The 22,933-nt window shown below is 40.6% G+C and overlaps 1 protein-coding gene across 1 annotated transcript; it reads left to right on the top strand.

Moving 5' to 3' along the window:
* Positions 1–448: 448 nt before the first annotated feature.
* LOC133554005 (G-protein coupled receptor 37-like 1) lies at positions 449–22,589 on the top strand. Its single transcript, XM_061902328.1, has 6 exons — positions 449–647; positions 7,788–7,859; positions 7,937–8,535; positions 13,908–14,213; positions 17,405–17,776; positions 22,000–22,589. The coding sequence occupies exons 1-6, from the start codon at positions 449–451 to the stop codon at positions 22,096–22,098; spliced, it is 1,647 nt and encodes a 548-aa protein (XP_061758312.1). The 3' UTR covers positions 22,099–22,589.
* Positions 22,590–22,933: the final 344 nt, after the last annotated feature.

The following is a 22,933-nucleotide window of genomic DNA, read 5'->3' as shown; positions in this document are numbered from 1 at the left end:
GAAACATGTTCGCTAAAGCTTCACAACAAACAAAGAAACACCGGCTGTGTTTCGGTAGCCAAAGGCAGCCGCAATCCACCGCTTTCCACCAACAGCATTCTTCTTTGACGTCTCCATTATTAATGGAACAAATTGCAAAAGATTCAGCAGCACAGATGTCCAGAATACTGTGTAATTATGCGATTAAAGCGTCATCATACCAACGTTTTCAACAGGATACTTCGCGTGAAATTTAAAATTGTAATTTAGTAAACTAAAAAGGCCGTATTGGCATGTGTTGCAATGTTAATATTTCATCATTGATGTATAAACAATCAGACTGCATGGTGGGTAGTAGTGGGTTTCAGTAGGAAAAAAAAAACTCCTTTCACGGACTGCGTGTCCCCCACGCACGCCAAGCCGAGAGGACGAGCAGCTTTGAGGGACTTAAGCAGGATTTGACGGAAAGATGGAATTTTCACGCTCCAACATTTTCCACTGCACCCCCCTTAACAGGTGCAAGGCAGAGAGGAATGCCCTTATATGGAAGTGGCGCGCTATAGAGAGGCCGCCGTGCATGGACGCGTCCACCCACCCCTGGGTGCTGTGGATACACCGGGACGGGGGCGTCCAAGACGGCCGCCGCGTCACAGGAAGTCAAAGAACACGTGACACGCCAGGCTGTTTGCGTGTTGAAGCCCTGACCTCCTTTGACGTCCCTGCTCGCAGATAAACACTGACCTCTAGTGGCCGAAATATGAAGTGCAGCTTCTAGTGGGTCACTTCACTAGGTACACAATCTAGGGCAGGGGTAGGGAACCATTCTTTCCAACCTTGAGACCTCCGATTTCGGGAGGGCGGGGCGTGGTTGAGGTTGGGTAGGAGGCGTGTTTGAGGGGCGTGGTTTGGGCGGGGGGTGTGGTTAAAGGGGACGGGTATAATTCACCAACTTGAGTATTTCATATATATTTCATATATATTTCATATATATATATATATATATATATATATGTATGAAATTCTTGACTTTCAATGAATTCTAGCTATATATATTTATTTTATTATATATATAAATAAAATACATAGTTGAATTTCAGACGGCACCTATCAAATACACCAGGGGTAAGGAACCTATGGCTCTAGAGCCAGATGTGGCTCTTTTGATGACTGCATCCGGCTCTCGGATAACACGGCAAGTAATGAATAATTAATAATCACAGTGTTAAAAATAACGTTCAAAATATAAAACTTTCTCAGATAGAGGGGGTGGGGGTTGCCCACATCTGCGGTCCTCTCCAAGGTTTGTCATAGTCAGCATTGTCACTGGCGTCCCACTGGATGTGAATTCTCCCTGCCCACTGGGTGTGAGTTTTCCTTGCCCTTTTGTGGGTTCTTCCGAGGATGTCGTAGTCGTAATGGTTTGTACAGTCCTTTGAGACATTTATGATTTAGGGCTATATAAATAAACATTGAGATACTGGGTTTCACTATGTAAAAGCGCCGTGAGTCTCTAAAGAAAAGCGCTATATAAATACAATTCACTTCACTTCATGCGTTTTAATCCATCCATCCGGTTTCTACCGCACCTGTTCAAGAAGATGTATCAATGGTAAGAGGCATTTTCTTTATTATAGGTTAGCTCCAGAATAACAATGCTATTAAAAAGAACAAGAGACTCATCCATCCGTCCATCCATTTTCTACCGCTTATTCCCTTCCGGGGTCGCGGGGGCGCTGGCGCCTATCTCAGCTACAATCGGGCGGAAGGCAGGGTACACCCTGGACAAGTCGCCACCTCATCGCAGGGCCAACACAGATAGACAAGACAACATTCACACTCACATTCACACACTAGGGCCAATTTAGTGTTGCCAATCAACCTATCCCCAGGTGCATGTCTTTGGAAGTGGGAGGAAGCCGGAGTAAAATGTTGGTCTTACTTAAAAATGCACGCATTTTGTTGTATTCAGTGTTAAAAAAAATATACGGCTCTCACTGAAGTACGTTTTAAAATATTTGGCTTTCATGGCTCTCTCTGCCAAAAAGGTTCCCGACCCCTGAAATACACAGTAATAAAAACACAGTTGTTCTACTAACTGTACTCTACTTGCTGGTTACAAAAAAAAAAAAAACAACACTTACCTTTCACTATTTGAGTAACCTTTGTTTTGCCATTTGCGTGCTGGCGAGAGTGACTTGCCGTCAGGTGCACAACACCATGTAAATCGTTGGCCAATCAAAAAGCAACCCCATAACGCTATAGCCAACATTCATCAGGAGATGGCAACAGACAACATAGAATCACTCTATTACAGACGGCGTCGCCATGGCTGTAACTTCCTTGTTCTTCTGCTCTGTCTCCTTGTGTGTGCAGTTTTTTATAAAAAATCTGTAGATGTTGTAACGTGATTGGGAAGGCAAGCTGTTTATATAACAGGAAAGCGGACGTGAAAACAGGCTGTCCCCACTCATGTCCGCATGGAGCTGGAGAAAATTTCTTCCGGGAGGTTTTCGGGAGAGGCGCTGAAATTCGGGAGTCTCCCGGAAATTCCGTGAGGGTTGGGGAGTATCCCTATGGCTCTCGACCCAAATGTGGCTCTTTTGATGACTGCATCCGGCTCTCTGATAAATCTTAGCTGACATTGCTTAACACAATAAGAAAAGAATATATCCGCTGGTAATCTGTCAGGTTCGAACACTGATGATGTTTATTAAACAGACGATAAGCAAGGAATCATGCAGAGACAGAGTTCAATTTGGCTCAATGAGGAGACACATGTTTTGGGCTGTATTCTAGTTACAGTGTCATAATCCAGGACTTGGATCATGTCATATTCTGGTTTAGGTTCTGTTCGGTATATCGTTTTGTTATTTGACTCCCTTAGTTCCCGGTGGCACTTCCTGTTTTGTTCCTGTTTCTATAGTTACCCATTTGTGCCACCTGACTTGTCTTTCACACGCACCTGATTCTTGATTATCCTTTCTATTTAAGCGCGCCTTTGCTTGCCTTCATTCTCGGACTCTAGTTTGCTTTACACGCAACAGGTGACGTCGCATTCCCGCATTTTGGTAAATACTATTCTTGTACTTGTTAGCTCCCACGCTATTCCTTTTTTTATTTCCCTACCTCACATGCTAGCGTTCTTAGTTCGTTCTAGCTCCTGTGCTAGTTCTGTTTGTTTTGTTGGTTAGTGCCTTCGTGCAAGTGTTTTGGTTCCTAGTCTGTTTTATAGTGTTATAAATACATCATCATTCCTACCTTCACGCTGTGTTCCATCTCCGCTGCACCCACGAGAGAGCGCAACCACGCCACGATGCCAGCAAAGCGTCACATACAGATCCAAGCTACGTTCTAAAAGTCCAGCCCCGCATGCTTCCTAGTCTTTTTATTTGGGAGGTCCCTGTTTACATCACTGAAGCTGTCGCTGAGGGAAGGGGGTAATTTCGACAATACCGATGATACCAGACTGGCTTACAATCTTTTGGATTGCCGGCTTTGCACAGACAACGAAAAATAAATGTTATCGTTAAATGCCAGGTTGTTGTTTTTTTTAACCGCAAAAGCTATAGATTTTTTCCAAATGCACAGTTGTAACATAATCATTAGGCCAATCATAACATATTTATATTGACATAGTATTCATTGTTACAAGTCACGACGACTGTGACGTGGCCCTTATTAAAAAAAAACGCTGCTCAATGCAGTTTAGGGCCATAACCACTAGAGGGCCGCATGGCCTTTTGTAAAGGTGAGATAAAAGTTATTTTGCTGTCAAAGTGAAAAAATAAGATTGTAACGGCCCTTTGCAAAATACAAAAATGGCCCCTGGTAGCTGCAATCCCAGCATGAAGACGTATACAAATATATGACAGCATGGGACAAGTTCAGAGTAAACTCTTGCATTTCATACCACATGATTGTGGTGCTTTCAAGGACCATGGATTAAAGTTAGAAACAGAGGGATCACTAGTTTTTAAAGACAGAAGCGGGTTATCCTCAGCAGTGTTCAGAATAATGTGTATATATGTATTTATATATATTTATATATATATTTATATATACATGTATACATGAACATATATATATAAATATATATATGCATATATATGAGTGTATATATATAAACATATATAAATATATATACGTATTAATATATATTTATATATATGTTTGTATACATGTATATAAATATGTATGTATATTTATATATATATGTTTATACATACATATATGAATATATATATGTGTGTGTGTATATATGTAAACATATATATATATATACGTATTAATATATGTATATATGTCTGTATATGTTTATATATATATATATATATGTTTATACACATATATATATATAAACATATATAGATATATATACATATTAATATATGGATATATACATACATAAAAATGTATATCTACATATATACATGTATATATATATACATACATACATGTATATATACATATATGCACACACATACATATATACACATACATGTATATATATATATATATATATATATATATATACACACACACACACACACACACATATATATATACACATATACACACACACACATATATATATACACACACACATATATAGATACTTCTATATACATATACATATGTATAGATATATATGTGTTTGTATATATAAACATATATATATATATACGTATTAATATATGTATATATACATGTATATATACATGTATATATACATGTATATATACATGTACAGGGACGGCGTGGCGCAGTGGAAGAGTGGCCGTCCGCAACCCGAGGGTCACTGGTTCAAATCCCACCTAGTACCATCCTCGTCACGTCCGTTGTGTCCTGAGCAAGACACTTTACCCTGGCTCCTGATGGGTACTGGTTGGCGCCTTGCATGGCAGCTCCCTCCATCAGTGTGTGAATGTGTGTGTGAATGGGTAAATGTGGAAGTAGTGTCAAAGCGCTTTGAGTACCTTGAAGGTAGAAAAGCGCTATACAAGTACAACCCATTTATATACATACATGTATATATATATAAATGCAGACACATACATACATATATATATACACGTACATATACATATATATATATATACACACACATATATAGATATATATATATATACACATTTACATATGTATATACATAAATATCTATATATATGTGTATATATATAAACATATATAGATATATACGTAATAATGTATGTGTAAATATATATATATATATATATATATATATATATATATATATATATATATATATATATATATCTATATGTATATATATATATATATATATATATATATATATAATTGATGTTAGGATTGATTAAATCGGTCCAAAAATGTTAAAGTAGTTAGTTGAGAAATGTTATTAGGGAATTCCTGGAATTTTAGGAAAACCGGAAATGTTTACATCATGTCAACTTGTTTTTTTGTCCTGACTAAGAAAAAGTGTTTAACTGTGGATCAGTTGAAATGGGATGAAAAAAGGAAAAGGGGTAATCAAACGAAAAAGGTTGGAGATAAGGTTTCAAAAAAACAAAACTGAAATTCCTAGAAATTTGCTGAATGTGGAAAAATGGTTGTTTGAATGTCTGGGGTGAATGGAATGTGTTGAAGGTGGAATAGTTTGAATCGGTTGAAAAATGTGAAAATGGTGGAAGTTTGAAAAAGAGCCAATTCAATTTGAATGGGAAAAATGTCCCGGAGAACCTGGAATTTGGGGAAATCCGGGAATTTTTTTAATTAGTCAAGGGAAATCCCGCGATTCCCCAATAGGCTGAACAGTTTGAGGTTGGAACAGTTTAAATCGGGTGAAAAATGTGGAAGGTAGAGCGGGAAAAAAAATCTAAATATAACGTTATGTGTGAGTAAACCAAGGGTCTCCAACGCGGTGCAAATAGCAGCACTTACCAGTGAGCTGCCTCGATTCTTTAAATTGTATGTATTTACTAGCAAGCTGGTTTCGCTTTGCTCGACATTTTAATTCTAAGAAAGACAAAACTCAAATGGAATTTGAAAATCCAAGAAAATATTTTAAAGACTTGGTCTTCACTTGTTTGAATAAATTCATTCATTTTTTTTTACTTTGCTGCTTTCAAATACAACCTTAAAAATGATTTTAGGATTTTAAAACACCTTTTAAATTCCTTCCTCTTCTTTCCTGACAATTTAAATCAAAATTCAAGTATTTTTTTTAATTGTAAATAATAATAAACACATTTTAATTTAATTCTTCATTTCAGCTTCTGTTTTTTCGACGAAGAATATTTGTAAAATATTTCTTCAAACTTATTATGATTAAAATAAAAATAAAAAAATTCTGGCAGATCTAGAAAATCTGTAGAATCAAATTTAAATCTTATTTCGAAGTCTTTTGAATTTCTTTTAAATATTTTGTTCTGGAAAATCTAGAAGAAATAATGATTTGTCTTTGTTAGAAATATAGCTTAGTCCAATTTGTTATATATTCTAACAAAATGCAGATTGGATTTTAACGTATTTAAAACGTGTCATCAAAATTCTAAAATTAATCTTAATCAGGAAAAATGACTAATGATGTTCCATAAATTATTTTTTTAATTTTTCAAAAAAGATTCGAATTAGCAAGTTTTCCTCTTCATTTTTTTGGGGTTGAATTTTTAATTTCAAAGAGTCGAAATTGAGGATAAACCATGTTTCAAAATTTAATTTTCCTTTTTTTTCCTATTTTCTCCTCTTTTAAAAAGTCAAATTAAGTGTTTTTTTCGTCATTTTTTCCCTACAAAAAAACTTTCCGTAGAAGGAAAAAATTTTACGACGTAATGACGGACAGAAATGCCCATTTTTTTTATATACCGTATTTCCTTGAATCGCCGCAGGCCCTGCCTTGAATTACTGCCGGGTCAAACTCGCTTCGCAAAATAATTAGCGCATGCTTAAAATTACCGCCTGGTCAAACTCGTGACGTCCTGTCAAAATGGAGGAGGCAGATTTCAATACCGGTAATTTGAAATCGCATAAAGGGAAGAAGATTAAGAGCTATTCAGTAGGATTTAAGTACCAAGCTTACATCACACTCAAATTTTTACTGCATGCCTTTGGTAAGTGCCGGAGTGAGAAGAGGTTTTAAAATAATTAGCGCATGCTTACTTTTACCGCATTGCCTTTAATAAGCGTCGGAGTGAGAAGAGGTTTTAAATTGATTAGCGCATGCTTACTTTTACCGCATGCCTTTGGTAAGTGCAGGAGTGAGAAGAGGTTTTAAATGAATTAGCGCATGCTTACTTTTACCGCATGCCTTTGGTAAGTGCAGGAGTGAGAAGAGGTTTTAAATTAATTAGCGCATGCTTACTTTTACCGCATGCCTATGGTAAGTGCAGGAGTGAGAAGAGGTTTTAAAATAATTAGCGCATGCTTACTTTTACCGCATGCCTTTAATAAGCGTCGGAGTGAGAAGAGGTTTTAAATTAATTAGCGCATGCTTACTTTTACCGCATGCCTTTGGTAAGCGCAGGAGTGAGAGAGGTTCTAATTAATTAGAGCCCCGGCGGCAATTCAAGGAAATACGGTATATAAATGTATTTATTAAAGGTAAATTGAGCAAATTGGCTATTTCTGGCAATTTATTGAAGTGTGTATCAAACTGGTAGCCCTTCGCATTAATCAGTACCCAAGAAGTAGCTCTTGGTTTCAAAAAGGTTGGTGACCCCTGGTGTAAAAAACTGAATGACCAGTAGAGGGCGCCAGACTCCAGACAAAACCTGGACGCGTGCACGCGCGCGTGTGTGTGCTCCCTGACTCCCGCTTGTCCCACGTAGTCCGGACCCGCAGTCACTCTGCTGTCTCCATCCCAAAAAGGGAGCAGCTCCAACAGGACTTGGACACCCATGGTTCCGCTCGGGCCCCTCATGGATGAGTAGAGAAGAACTTTGGACCGGAAAAAAATCACATCAGAACTTCTGGTGAGAACTTCCTGCCGACCTTGAGGACCGAAGCGGATCAGCACCATGGGCGCCGTCGTGGACCGCGGTCCTGTTGGTGTTGGCGTCGCTGCTCCTCACGCCCAGCAGAACCCTCAGCGGGGCTCAGAGCCCCGACCTGGTGGAGGTCCTGGACCTAGACCGTGAGCAGCTCCGGCGCCCGGCTCGGGGCGCCACCGACGAAGACGAGCAACAGTCCACCTTCAGCCAGTCCTTCGAGAACGACTCGGTGACGCCGCCGCACGTCAGCTCGCTGTCCAACTGGACGGAGGGCGGGAGGAACGCCAGCAGAGACCGGGGACTCTTCAACCCCTTCTTCCCGCTGACGGGCGCCGCCTACGCCGCCTACGCCATCCTGCTGGCGGCCGGCCTGCTGCTGGCACTGGGCGTGGTGGGAAACATGGCGGTGATGTGCATCGTGTGGAACAACTTCTACATGAGGTCTTCCTGGAACTACCTGCTGGCCAGCATGGCCTTCTGGGACTTCCTGGTCCTGGTGCTGTGCCTGCCCGTGGTCCTCCTCAACCAGCTCACCCACAGGAGGGTCCTGGGCGACGTCACCTGCCGCATGGTGCCTTATATGGAGGTAGGCGGGGCTTCCAGGGGGTGGGCTCTACTAAAGGGGGCGGGGCTGGGGCCAGGATCTACAGGTAGACACGCCCATGTCGCGTTCTTAACTGGCAAGTGGTCAAGTCAAGCCAGTGGTTGTCAAGTGTTATCTGTCACGCTCCCCCCCTAAGGGGACTTACTTTTTTCACGCCCCACCCCCTAAATGAATGTTTTTATTTTCATACTTGTATATGTCAAGATATTTGTTTACGTACACTAAAGATGGCATTAGGCCCGCTTCCCCGTTAACTCACAGTCCCCCCCCTGGAGGGCCCACTCCTCTATTTATGAATTGTTTTCACACCCCCCCCAAAGTGAATTTGCTTTTAGTATTATCTGTATATGTCAAGATAGTTCTTTACTAACACTAAAGATGGCATTACGCCCCCTATCCCCGACATCTCACGGTTCCTCCCCTGGGGGCGCCCATTCCTCTATTTAATAAATATGTTCACGCCCCCCCCCCCCCAAAGTGAATCTTTATTTTTTCTTATCCATATATGTCAAGATAGCTCTTTACTAACACTAAAAATGGCATTACGCCCCCTCTCCCCCAACACCTCACGGTGCCCCCTCTGGGGCGCCAACTCCACTATTTCTGATTTTTTTCACGCTCCCCCTGAAGTGAATGTTTTATTTTCTTATCTGTATATGTCAAGATAGTTCTTTACAAACACTAAAGATGGCATTACGCTCGCTAACCCCCGACATCTCACGGGTCCCCCGGGGCACCCACTCATCTATTTAAGACATTTGTTCACGCCCCCCCCTAAAGGGAATGTTTTTATTTTTGTATCAGTATATCTCAAGATAATTCTTTACCAAGACTTAAAATGACATTACGCACCCTTCCTTCGACATCTAACGGTTTTACCCCCTGGGGCGCCCACTCCTCTATTAATGAATTGTTTTCACGCCCCCCACCCCCAGAGTGATTTTTTTAAATTATTATCCGTATATGTCAAGATAGTTCTTACTAACACTTAAGATGGCATTACATCCCCTTCCCCCAACATCTCACGGTGCCCCTGCCCACAGGGCGCCCACTCCTCTATTTAAGAATTGTTTTCACGCCCTCCCTAAAGTGAATGTATATTTTTTCTTATCTGTATGTGTCAAGATAGTTCTTTATCAATACTTAAGATGGCATTACACCCCCTTCCCCCGACATCTCATGGTCTCCACCTTTGCGCCCATTCCTCTATTTAAGAAATATGTTCACGCCCCCCCAAAGGGAATGTTTATTTTTTCTTATCCGTATATGTCAAGATAGCTCTTTACTAACACTAAAAATGGCATTACGCCCCCTCTCCCCCAACATCTAACGGTGCCCCCGCCTAAGGGGCACCCACTCCTCTACTTGAGAATTTTTTTCACGCCCTCCACATCCCCCCAAAGTGAATGTTTTCAATTTTTTATCTGTATATGTCAAGATAGTTCTTTACTAACACTAAAGTTGGTATTACGGCCCCTTACCCCGACATCTCCCGGTGCCCCCCCTGGAGCGCCCACTCCTCTATTTAGGTTTTTTTTCACGCCCCCCTAAAGTTAATGTTTTTATTTTCTTATCTGTATCTTTACAATCACTAAAGATGGCATTACGCTCCTTCACCCCCGACATCTCACGCCCCCCCCCCCCCCCGGGGGCACCCACTCCTCTATTTAAGACATTTGTTCACACCCCCCTAAAGGGAATGTTTTTATTTTTGTATCACTATATGTTAAGATAGTTCTTTACTAACACTTAAAATGGCATTAGCCCCCCCTTCCCACCCTGGGGCTCCCACTCCTCTATTTATGAATTGTTTTCACCCCCCTCCTAGAGTGATTTATTTATTTATTATTATCTGTATATGTCAAGATAGTTCTTACTAACACTTAAGATGGCATTACATTCCCTTGCCCCTACATATCACGGTGCCCCCGCCCACGGGGCGCCCACTCCTCTATTTAAGAATATTTTTCACGCCGTCCCTAAAGTGAATGTATATTTTTTCTTATCTGTATGTGTCAAGATAGTTCTTTACTAACACTAAAGATGGCATTACGCCCCCTATCCCCGACTTCTCACGGTTCCTCCCCTGGGGCGCCATTCCTCTATTTAAGAAATATGTCCACGCCCCCACCATAGTGACTCTTTATCTTTTCTTATCTGTATATGTCAAGATAGTTCTTTACTAACACTAAAGATGGCATTATGCCGCCTCCCCTAACACCTCACGGTGCCCCCTCTGGGGCACCAATTCCTCTATGTAAGGTTTTTTTTCACGCCCCCCCCCTAAAGTGAATGCTTATTTATTCTTATCTGTATATGTCAAGATAGGTCTTTACTAACACTTAAGATGGCTTTATGCCCCATTCCCCCGACATCTCATGGTCACCCCCTGGGGCACCCATTCCTCTATTTAGGATTTTTTTTCACGTCCCCCCCCCCTAAAAAGAGTGTTTTTTATTGTCTTATTTCTATATGTCAAGATAGTTCTTTTCTAACACTGAGATGGAATTACCCCTACTTCCCCCAACATCTCACGGTGCCCCTCCCCCTGGGTCACCCAAGCCTCGATTAATGAATTGTTTTCACGACACTCCTAGAGTGAATTATTTTTTTTCTTATCTGTATATGTCAAGATAGTTTTTTACTAACACTAAAGATGGCATTACGCCCCCTTCCCCCGTCATCTCAAGGTTACCACCCCCAGCCGGGGCAACCACTCTATTTTTGAATTGTTTTCACGCCCCCCCAGAGTGATTTATTTTATTTTATTATTATTATCTGTATACGTCAAGATAGTTCTTACTAACACTAAAGATGGCATTAAGCCCCCCTTCCCCCAACACCTCACGGTGCCCGCCCCTGGGGCGCCCACTCCTCTATTTAAGAATTTTTTTCACGCCCTCCCTAGAGTGAATGTATATTTTTTCTTATCTGTATATGTCAAGATAGTTCTTTATCAATACTTAAGATGGCATTACACCCCCTTCCCCCGACATCTCATGGTCTCCCCCTGGGTGCACCCATTCCTCTATTTAAGAAATATTTTCACCCCCCCCCCCCCCAAAGGTAATGTTATTTTTTCTTATCCGTATATGTCAAGATAGCTCTTTACTAACACTAAAAAGGGCATTACGCCCCCTCTCCCCCAACATCTCACGGTGCCCCCCGCCCAAGGGGCACCCACTCCTCTACTTGAGAATTTTTTTCCCGCCCCCCCTAAAGTGAATGCTTATTTATTCTTATCTGTATATGTCAAGATAGTTCTTTACTAACACTAAAGATGGCATTATGCCCCCTTCTCCCCAACACCTCACGGTTCCCCCTCTGGGGCACCAACTCCTCTATTTAGGATTTTTTTCACGCCCCCCCCCTAAAGTGGATGTTTTTATTTTCTTATCTGTATATGTCAAGATAGTTCTTTACAAACACTAAAGATGGCATTACGCTCGCTTATCCCCGACATCTCACGGTCCCCCCCGGGGCACCCACTCCTCTATTTAAGACATTTGTTCATGCCCCCCCTAAAGGGAATGTTTTTATTTTTTGTATCACTATATCTCAAGATAATTCTTTACTAACACTTAAAATGGCATTAGGACCCCTCCCCCCTGGGGCGCCCACTCCCTCTATTTATGAATTGTTTTCACGCCCCCCCCCCCCCAGAGTGAATTGTTTTTATCATTATCTGTATATGTCAAGATAGTTCTTACTAACACTTAAGATGGCATTACGCCCCCTTCCTCCCGACATCTCACGGGTCTCCACTAGGGCGCCCACATCCTCTAATTAAAAATGTTTCACTCCCCCTCCCAAAGTGAATGTTTTTATTTTTTTACTTGTATATGTCAAGAGAGTTATTTACAAACACTAAAGATGGCATTACGCCCCCTTCCCCCCTCATCTCAGGGTTCTCACCCCCTGCCGGGACAACCACTGCTCTACATACCCCGTTTCCATATGAGTTGGGAAATTGTATTGGATGTAAATATAAACGGAATACAATGATTTGCAAATCCTTTTAAACCATATTCAGTTGAAAATGCTACAAAGACAAGATATTGATGTTCAAACTCATAAACTTTATTTTTATTTTGCAAATAATAATTAACTTAGAATTTCATGGCTGCAACACGTACCAAAGTAGTTGGGAAAGGGCATGTTCACCACTGTGTTACATCACCTTTTCTTTTAACAACACTCAATAAATGTTTGGGAACTGAGGAAACTAATTGTTGAAGCTTTGAAAGTGGAATTCTTTCCCATTCTTGTTTTATGTAGAGCTTCAGTCGTTCAACAGTCCGGGGTCTCCGCTCTCGTATTTTACGCTTCATAAAGCGCCACACATTTTCCATGGGAGACAGGTCTGGACTGCAGGCGGGCCAGGAAAGTACCGGCACTCTTTTTTTACGAAGCCACGCTGTTGTAACACGTGCCGAATGTGGCTTGGCATTGTCTTGCTGAAATAAGCAGGGGTGTCCATGAAAAAGACTGCGCTTAGATGACAACATATGTTGTTCCAAAACCTGTATGTACCTTTCTGCATTAATGGTGCCTTCACAGATGTGTAAGTTACCCATGCCTTGGGCACTAATGCACCCCCATACCATCACAGATGCTGACTTTTGAACTTTGCATCAATAACAGTCTGGATGGTTCGCTTCCCTTTTGGTCCGGATGACACGATGTCGAATATTTCCAAAAACTATTTGAAATGTGGACTCGTCAGACCACAGAACACTTTTCTACTTTGCATCAGTCCATCTTAGATGATCTCAGGCCCAGAGAAGCCGGCGGCGTTTCTGGATGTTGTTGATAAATGGCTCTCGCTTTGCATAGTAGAGCTTTAACTTGTACTTACAGATGTAGCAACAAACTTTATTTGGTGACAGTGGTTTTCTGAAGTGTTCCTGAGCCCATGTGGTGGTATCCTTTAGAGATTGATGTCAGTTTTTGATACAGTGCCGTCTGAGGGATCGAAGGTCACGGTCATTCAATGTTGGTTTCCGGCCATGCCGCTTACGTGGAGTGATTTCTCCAGATTCTCTGAACTTTTTGATGATATTATGGACCGCAGATGTTGAAATCCGTAAATTTCTTGCAATTGCACTTTGAGAAACGTTGTTCTTAAACTGTTTGACTATTTGCTCACGCAGTTGTGGACAAAGGGGTGTACCTCGCCCCATCCTTTCTTGTGAAAGACTGAGCATTTTTTTGGGAAGCTGTTTTTATACCCAATCATGGCACCCACCTGTTCCCAATTAGCCCGCACACCTGTGGGATGTTCCAAATAAGTGTTTGATTAGCATTCCTCAACTTTCTCAGTATTTTTTGCCACCTTTCTCAACTTCCGGCAGGTGGTGTCTCTGGGCGTCACGTCCTTCACGCTGTGCGCCCTGGGCATCGACCGCTTCCACGCCGCCACCAGCTCCTCGCAGCCCAAGACGCGGCGAGTGGAGCGCTGCCGCTCGGTGCTGCTGAAGCTGCTGCTGGTGTGGCTGGCCGCCCTGCTGCTGTCGGGCCCCGAGCTCTTCCTGTGGCAGCTGGCCAGGGCCGCCCCCGCCCAGGGGCCCCCGGTGGACTCCTGCGTCCTCACCGCCTCCTCGCCGCTCTCCCTCCTCCTCCCCGACTCCCTGCACTCGCTGATGCTCAGGTACCACCAGGTGAGGCCACGCCCCCCCGCCCCCCGTATATAAGCCACACCCACCACATTTTTTAGGCAATTTTACAGCGGAACACCTTGGAGTCAAATAACTTGACACGTGCTAACTGTTAGCTTGCTAGCATGCTATGACAGTAATATGCTAACTTTTTCAGCGGGGTTTCCTGCCGAAAGCCACAGACTCATATAGCTTGGTGCTTGACACGTGCTAACTTTTAGCACGCTAGCATGCTACTACAATAGTATGCAACATTTTTTCAGTCAGTTTTCCTGCCAAAAGCCTACTAACATTGTCATTACCAACATTATTAGCATGCTTACTTTTTTTTAGACAATTTTGCAGCGGAACATTTTAGAGTCCAATAAGTTTACCTATGCTAACGGTTAGCATGCTAATATCAGAATGCTAGCATGCAAAGACAGTAATATGCTAACTTTTTTAGCGGGTTTTCCTCCCAAAAGCCACAGACTCATATAGCTCGGTGCTTGACACATGCTAACTTTTAGCATGCTAGCATGCTACTAAATAATATGCTAATTTGTTCAGTCAGTTTTCCTACCAAAAGCCTACTAACATTGTCATTACTAACATTATTAGCATGCTTACTTTTCTTTGACAATTTTCCAGCGGAACACCTTAGAGTCAATAAGTTTACCTATGCTAACAGTTAGCATGCTAATATCAAAATGCTAGCATGCAAAGACAGTAATATGCTAACTTTTTCAGCAGGTTTTCCTGCCGAAAGCCTCATACTCAATTAGTTTGGTGCTTGACACATGCTAACTTTTAGCATGCTAGCATGCTACGACATTAATATGCTAATTTTTTCAGTCAGTTTTCCTGCCGAAAGCCTACTAATATTATCATTACTAACATTACATTAGCATTACTAACATAATAGCATGCTTACTTTTTTTTTTGACATTTTTGCAGCGGAACACCTTAGAGTCAAACAACTTGACATATCCTAACTGTTAGCATGCTAATGTCAGCATGCTAGCCTGCTATGACAGTAATATGCTAACTTTTTCAGCAGGTTTTCTTGCAGAAAGCCTCAATCTCATATAGTTTGATGCTCGACACATGCTAACTGTTAGCCTGCTAGCATGCTATGACAGTAATGTGCTAACTTTTTCAGCCGGTTTTCCTGCCAAAAGCCTACTAACATCATTACTAACTTTACGTTAGCATTACTAATATGCTTCCTTTTTTAGACAATTTTTCAGCAGAACGTCTTAGAGTCAAATAACTTGACATATGCTAACTTTTAGCATGCTAATACCAGCATGCTATGACAGTAATATGCTATTTTTTTCACCTGTGTTTCCTGCCAAAATCCTCAGACTCATATAGCCTGGTGCTTGACACATGCTAACTGTTAGCATTCCAATAACATCCAGCATACTAACACTATAATTACTAACGATACATTAGCATTTATTGCTAACGTATTTAGCATGCTAATATCAGCATGCTAGCATGCTATGAAATTAATGTGCTAACTTTTTCAGCTGGTTTTCCTGCCAAAAGCCACAGACTCATATAGCTTGGTGCTTGACACATGCTGACTTTTAGCATGCTAGCATGCTACGACATTAATATGCTAATTTTTTCAGTCAGTTTTCCTGCCGAAAGCCTACTAACATTATCATTACTAACATTACATTAGCATTACTAACATTATTAGCATGCTTACTTTTTTTTAGACAATTTTGCAGCGGAATGGCTTAGAGTCAAATAACTTGATATATGCTAACTTTTAGCATGCTAATATCAGCATGCTAGTATGCTATGACAGTAATATGCTAACTTTTTCAGCTGGTTTTCTTGCCGAAAGCCTCAATCTCATATAGCATAATGCTTGACACACACTAACTGTTAGCATGCTAGCATGCTATGACAGTAATATGCTTACTTTTTCAGTCTGTTTTCCTGCCAAAAGCCTACTAACATCATTACTAACATTAGGTTAGAATTACTAACATGCTTCCTTTTTTAGACAATTTTGCAGCAGAACGTCTTAGAGTCAGATAACTTGACATATGCTAACTTTTAGCATGCTAATACCAGCATGCTATGACAGTAATATGCTAATTTTTTCAGCTGTGTTTCCTGCCAAAATCCTCGGACTCATATAGCTTGGTGCTTGACACATGCTAACTGTTAGCATGCCAATAACATCCAGCATACTAACACTATAATTACTAACAATACGTTAGCATTTATTGCTAATGTATTGTTAGCATTATTCAATTTAGCATGCTTACTTTTTTGGACAATTTCGCAGCGGAACGCCTCATAGTCAAATAACTTCACATATGCTAACGGTTAGCATGCTAACATCAGCATGCTAGCATGCTATGAAAGTAATATGCTGACTTTTTCAGCAGGTTTTCTTGCCGAAAACCTCAATCTCATATAGCATGATGCTTGACACATGCTAACTTTTAGCATGCTACCATGCGACGACATTAATATACACATTTTTTCAGTCGGTTTTCCTGCCGATGGCTTACTAACATTATCATTACTAACATTACGTTAGCATTACTAACATTAGCATGCTTACTTTCTTTACACAATTTTGCTGCGGAACGCCGTGCAGTCAAATAACTTGACATATGCTAATGGTTACCATGCTAATGCTAGCATTCTAGCATGCTATGACAGTAATATGCTAACTTTTTCAGCCGGTTTTCCTGTCAAAAGCCTCAGACTCATATAGCTTAGTGCTTAACACATGCTAACTGTTAGCATGTTATGACAGTAATATGATAACTTTTTCGGCGGGTTTCTCTGCCCAAAGCCTCAGACTCATATAGCTTGGTGCTTGACACATGCTAATATCAGTATGCTAGCATGCTATGACAATAATGTGCTAACTTTTTCAGCCGGTTTTCCTGCCGAAAGCCTCAGACTCATATAGCTTGGTGCTTGACATGTTCATTGTTAGCCTGCTAATATTAACATCCAGCATACTAACATTATGTTAGCATTACTAACATAAGCATGCTAACTTCAAATACTGTATAATGTTAGAATGCTAAAATTAAAGTTTGGCTTGCGATTTTCAGAAATCTGAATTTTTCCACGTAAAATAGCCGCACTGTTTGATTAGCCGCAGGGTGAAAGCGTAGGTAAAAAGTCAGTGGGGAGTTGAGGGTAATGATGTTCCTGTGTCGCCCCCCCAGGGTCGCATGTGGTGGATGTTTGGTTGCTACTTCTGCCTGCCGGTGCTCTTCACCGTCCTCTGCCAGATGGCCACCAGGAACGTCCACAGCGACTCCAGCTCGGCGCAGAAGCAGCGTAACCACGACGACCAGGCCGCCGGCCACAAGCGCCATCATCAGCAGGAGGCGGAGAAGCAGCTCAACTGCACGCTGCTGGCGTTGGCGCTGGTATACGGCGCCTGCGTGCTGCCCCAGCACGTGTGCGCCATCACGCTGACCTACGCCGACCTCGCCGTCTCCGAGGCCACGGCGGCCACGCTGGCGCTCTTGCATCACTTCCTGTTGTTCCTCAAGGCCGCCGTCACGCCGGTGCTGCTCCTCTGCTTGTGCAAGGTGGGTGGCACGACACGTGCTAACTGTTAGCACGTTAGCCTTTGGACGTATTTTTGCAGGCATACACTATACACCTCATTTTTCTACTTGATGCATGCTAACTGTTAGCACGCTAACAGTTAAATTAGCGTGTTAGCTTTTTGACATATTTTTGAAGGCACACACTATACACCTCATTTTTCTACTTGACGCATGCTAACTGTTAGCATGCTAACTGTTAACACGTTAATTTAACTGTCAGCGTGTTAGCTTTTTTACATATTTTTGAAGGCATACACTATACACCTAATTTTTGCACTTGACGCATGCTAACTGTTAGCGTGCTAACTGTTAACACGTTAATTTAACTGTCAGCGTGTTAGCTTTTTTACATATTTTTGAAGGCATACACTATACAACTCATTTTTCTACTTGATGCATGCTAACTGTTAGCATGCTAACAGTTAAATTAGCATGTTAGCTTTTTGACATATTTTTGAAGGCATACACTATACACCTCATTTTTGCACTTGACGCATGCTAACTGTTAGCGTGCTAACTTTCAGCATGCTAAAGTTAGCGTGTTAGCTTTTTTACATATTTTTGAAGGTATACACCTCAGAGTTATTCATTTTGGTACATGACGCCTGCTAACTGTTAGCATGCTAATTTTAGAATGTTAGCTAATTTATTTGTTTTTAAAGTACACACCTCAGAGTCATAACATTTTGTAATTGATGCATGCTAACTGTTATCACGCTAGTGTTAGCTTGCTAGTTTTTGTTATTTTTACATATTTTTTTAAGGTATACCATTCAGAAATATAAATTTTGGTCCTTGACGCATGCTAATTGTTAGCACGCTTACGTTAGCGTGTTAGCTTTTTTACATATTTTTGAAAGTATACACCTCAGAGTTATACATTTTGGTACATGACGCATGCTAACTGTTGGCACGCTAATTTTAGTGTGTTAGCTTTTTTACATATTTTTGAAGGCATACACTGTACACCTCATTTTTCTACTTGATGCATGCTAACTGTTAGCATATTAGCTCATTTATTTATTTTTGAAATGTATACACCTCAAAGTTATACATTTTGGTACTTGACTCATGCTAACTGTTAGCACGCTAATTTTAGCATGTTAACTCATTTATTTATTTTTGAAGGTAACGTTAGTGTGTTAGGTTTTTTACATATTTTTGAAGGTATACACCTCAGAGTTATACATTTTGGTACTTGACGCATACTAACTGATAGCATGCTAATGTTAGCGTGTTAGTTTTTTTGGTGTTTTTTTTTACATATCTTTTAAGGTATACCACTCAGAAATATACAATTTAGTAATTGATGCATGCTAACTGTTAGCACGCAAATTTTAGTGTGTTAGGTTTTTGTTTTTTTTACATATTTTTTAGGTATACACCTTAGAGTCATACATTTTGGTACTTGACGCATGATAACTGTTAGCACGCTAACGTGTTAGGTTTTTTGCATATTTTTTAAGATATACACACCTCAGAGTCATACATTTTGGTACTTGACACATGCTAACTGCATCCATCCATCCATTTTCTACCGCTTATTCCCTTTTGGGGTCGCGGGGGGCGCTGGCGCCTATCTCAGCTACAATCGGGCGGAAGGTGGGGTACACTAACTCTTACCCCGCTAATGTTAGCGTGATAGATTTTTTACATATTTTTGAAGATATACACCTCAGAGTCATTCATTTTGGTCCTGACACATGCTAACTGTTAGGAAGCTAACGTTAAAATGTTGGCTTCTTTTATATATTCCTGAAGATATACAGCTCAGAGTCATACATGTTCGTACTTGAGGCATGCTAACTGTTAGCATGCTATTGGTAACATGTTGGCTTTTTTACATATTTTTGAAGGTATACAGCTCAGTCATACATTTTTGTACTTGAGGTATGCTAACTGTTAGCATGCTAACATTGTTATGTTAGCTTTTTAATATATTTTTGAAGGTATACACCTTAGAGTCATACACTTTGATACTTGACGCATGCTAACTGTTAGCGTGTTAGCTTATTTATATATTTTTGAAGTCTATCTCAGAGTCATAATTTTTGGCACTAGACGCATGCTAATTGTTAGCATGTTGGCTTCTTTTGTATATTCTTGAAGGTATACAACTCAGAGTCATACATTTTTGTATTTGAGGCATGCTAACCGTTAGCATGCTATTGTTAATATGTTGGCTTTCTAAAAAATGTGATTCTGAAGTTTACCTCATAGTCATCAATTTGGCACTTGAGCCATGATAACTGATAGCATGCTAATGTTTTTTTTTTTAAATTTTAAGGTATACACCTCAGAGTCATACATTTTGATACTTGACACATGCTAACTGTTAGCATTCTAACATTAACATTTTAGCTTTTTTATATATACATTCCTGAAAAGATACAGCTCAGAGTCATACATTTTGGTACTTGAGGCATGTTAACTGTTAGCATGCTATTGTTAACAAGTTGGCTTTTAAAAATATATATTTCTGAGAAATACCTCAGTCATCAATTTTGGAACTTGAGGCATGCTAACTGTTAGCATGCTAATGATAGAACATGGTACCTATTTTGCATATTTTTGTAGGTATACACCTCAGAGTCATACATTTTGATACTTGACATATGCTAACTGTTAGCATGCTAACGTTAGCATGTTAGCTTTTTTATTTATTCCTGAAGGTATGTAGCTCAGAGTCTTGCATTTTGGTATTTGAGGCATGCTAACTGTTACCATGCTAACACTTGAAGCATGCTAACATTAGCATGTTAGTTTGTTTTATATATTTTTGAAGGTATACACCTCAGAGTCATACATTTTTTTACTTGACACATGCTAACATTAACATGTTGGCTTTTTTATATATGTTTCGGAAGTACACCTCAGAGTCATCAATTGTGGCACTTGACGCATGCTAACTGTTAGCACGTTAACGTTAGCATTTTAGAGTATTTATATATTTTGAAGTATACCTCAGAGTCATCAATTTTGGCACTTGACGCATGCTAACTTTTAGTACGCTAACATTAGCATATTACCTTTTCTAAATATTTTTCAAGGTATGCACCTCAGTCATACATTTTGGCACTTGACGCATGCTAACTTTTAGCACGTTAACGTTAGCATGTTAACCTATTTATATAATTCTGAAGTATATCTCAGAGTCATCAGTTTTGGCACATGATGCATGCTAACTGTTAGCATGCTAATGTTACCATGTTAGCTTTTCTACATATTATTGAAGGTATACACCTCAAAGTCATACATTTTTGTACTTGACGCATGCTAACTGTTAGCATGTTGGATTTTTTTATATGTTTCTGAAGTATACATCTGAGTCATCAATTGTGGCACTTGACGCATGCTAACTGTTAGCACGTTAACATTAGCATGTTAAATTATTTATATATTTTTGAAGTATACCTCAGAGTCATCAGTTCTTGCACTTGATGCATACTAACTGTTAGCATGCTAACGTTAGCATGTTAACTTTTCTATATATTTTTCAAGGTATACACCTCAGTCATACATTTTGATACTTGACGCACACTAACTCTTTGCACGCTAATTTTAGCATGTTAACTTAATTATATATGTCTGAAATATACCTCAGAGTCATCAGTTTTGGCACTTGATGCATGGTAACTGTTAGCACGCTAACGTTAGCATGTTAGCTTTTTTATATATTTTTGAAAATATACACCTCAGAGTCATACATTTTTGTACTTGACGCATGCTAACTGTTGGCATGTTGTCTTTTTTATGTGTTTCTGAAATACACCTCAGAGTCATCAATTGTGGCACTTGATGCATGCTAACCGTTAGCACGGTAATGTTAACATGTTGGCTTTTTTGTACATTTTTCTGAAGTATACCTCAGAGTCATTAATTTTGGCACTTCATGCATGCTAACGGTTAGCATGTTAACGTTAGCATGTTAGCTTTTTTATATATTTTTCAAGGTATACATCTCAGAGTCATACATTTTTGTACTTGACGCATGCTAACAGTTAGCTTGCTAACATTAGCATGTTAGCTATTTTATACATTTTTGAAGGTATACAGCTCGGAGTCATACATTTTTGTACTTGACGCAAGCTAACTGTTAGCATGCTAACGTTAATATGTTAGCTTTGTCATATATTTTTGAAGGCGTGGCCTATTTTTATCTGTATTTGACGGCGCGGTGGGGCTGTGTCGCGTTCCCGCAGGCGCTGGGCGGGCCTTTGTGGACTGCTGCTGCTGCTGCTGCAAGGCGTGCCAGCGGAACGCGGCGGAAGGTTCGCCGAGCGCGGCGCACGTCAAACTGAAGGCCACCAAGGAGGCGTCCATCTTCTTCGACAAGGCGAAAGACACGTCGGCCATCTTGTCCATCAGCAGCTAAACATCCTCCTCCTCGCTCTTTGTCGCTCTGCCGCCACCCAGCCTCCGCTTCCTGTCTGCGCAGGAAGTGACATCTGTAGTCACCTTAGAGACATTTGGGGACAACCACTGGAGGGGAGAAAAAACAACATTTAAGTAGCAACTTAAACACGCTAAACTTGAATTAACATAAAAAAAAAAACATCCAATGGGGGCCTGCGCTCGCGGTCACGTGACCTTGCCTTTCTCTCGCCACATGCTAAGCTACCATTAATCCTCAGCACACATTAACGCACACATCGCCATCAAAGTAGTTTGTTGTCGAGATATTTGAGAGCTGTCGCCGCGGTAACCATCGCCAGACCCGAAATAAAAAGGGATGATGTCGCCGTGGTTACAAAAATGACTGTAAAATTTGTAAAATAAACGATGAATAATATTTGCTTGTTGGTGGGTTGTTGTTTTTTTATGATGACGTCATCACACTTTTTTCACCGTACCGTCAAAGGTCCCCTTTAGGTGACTGTGTAAACAGAGCGATGTCCCCATTAAGTCAGAATTGCCAGAACACACACACACACACACACACACACACACACACACACACACACACAGGTTATCATTTGAATGAGGACCAAGTTGTTGTTCAGGACTTGTGCGGACCACCCTTTCTACAGGTTGTGGAAGCATTAAAAAAATGAGGTAAAATGGCCACTGCCCAGTTAGCTCATACACATCTTTAAATCCCTGAATTGATGAAGTAATGTGCTGATCATTCTTTCT

Source organism: Nerophis ophidion, linkage group LG06 (genome assembly GCF_033978795.1).
Source record: "Nerophis ophidion isolate RoL-2023_Sa linkage group LG06, RoL_Noph_v1.0, whole genome shotgun sequence".
Lineage (NCBI taxonomy): Eukaryota > Metazoa > Chordata > Actinopteri > Syngnathiformes > Syngnathidae > Nerophis > Nerophis ophidion.
This window is presented reverse-complemented; position numbering and strand designations above follow the sequence as displayed.

Coding starts and splice junctions, on each gene's coding strand:
- LOC133554005 (XM_061902328.1), top strand. CDS start 449: ATGGAATTTTCACGCTCCAACATTTTCCACTGCACCCCCCTTAACAGG. Junction 7,860..7,936: donor ACAGGACTTGGACACCCATG/GTTCCGCTCGGG, acceptor ACTTCTGGTGAG/AACTTCCTGCCGACCTTGAG. Junction 17,777..21,999: donor TGCTCCTCTGCTTGTGCAAG/GTGGGTGGCACG, acceptor GCGTTCCCGCAG/GCGCTGGGCGGGCCTTTGTG.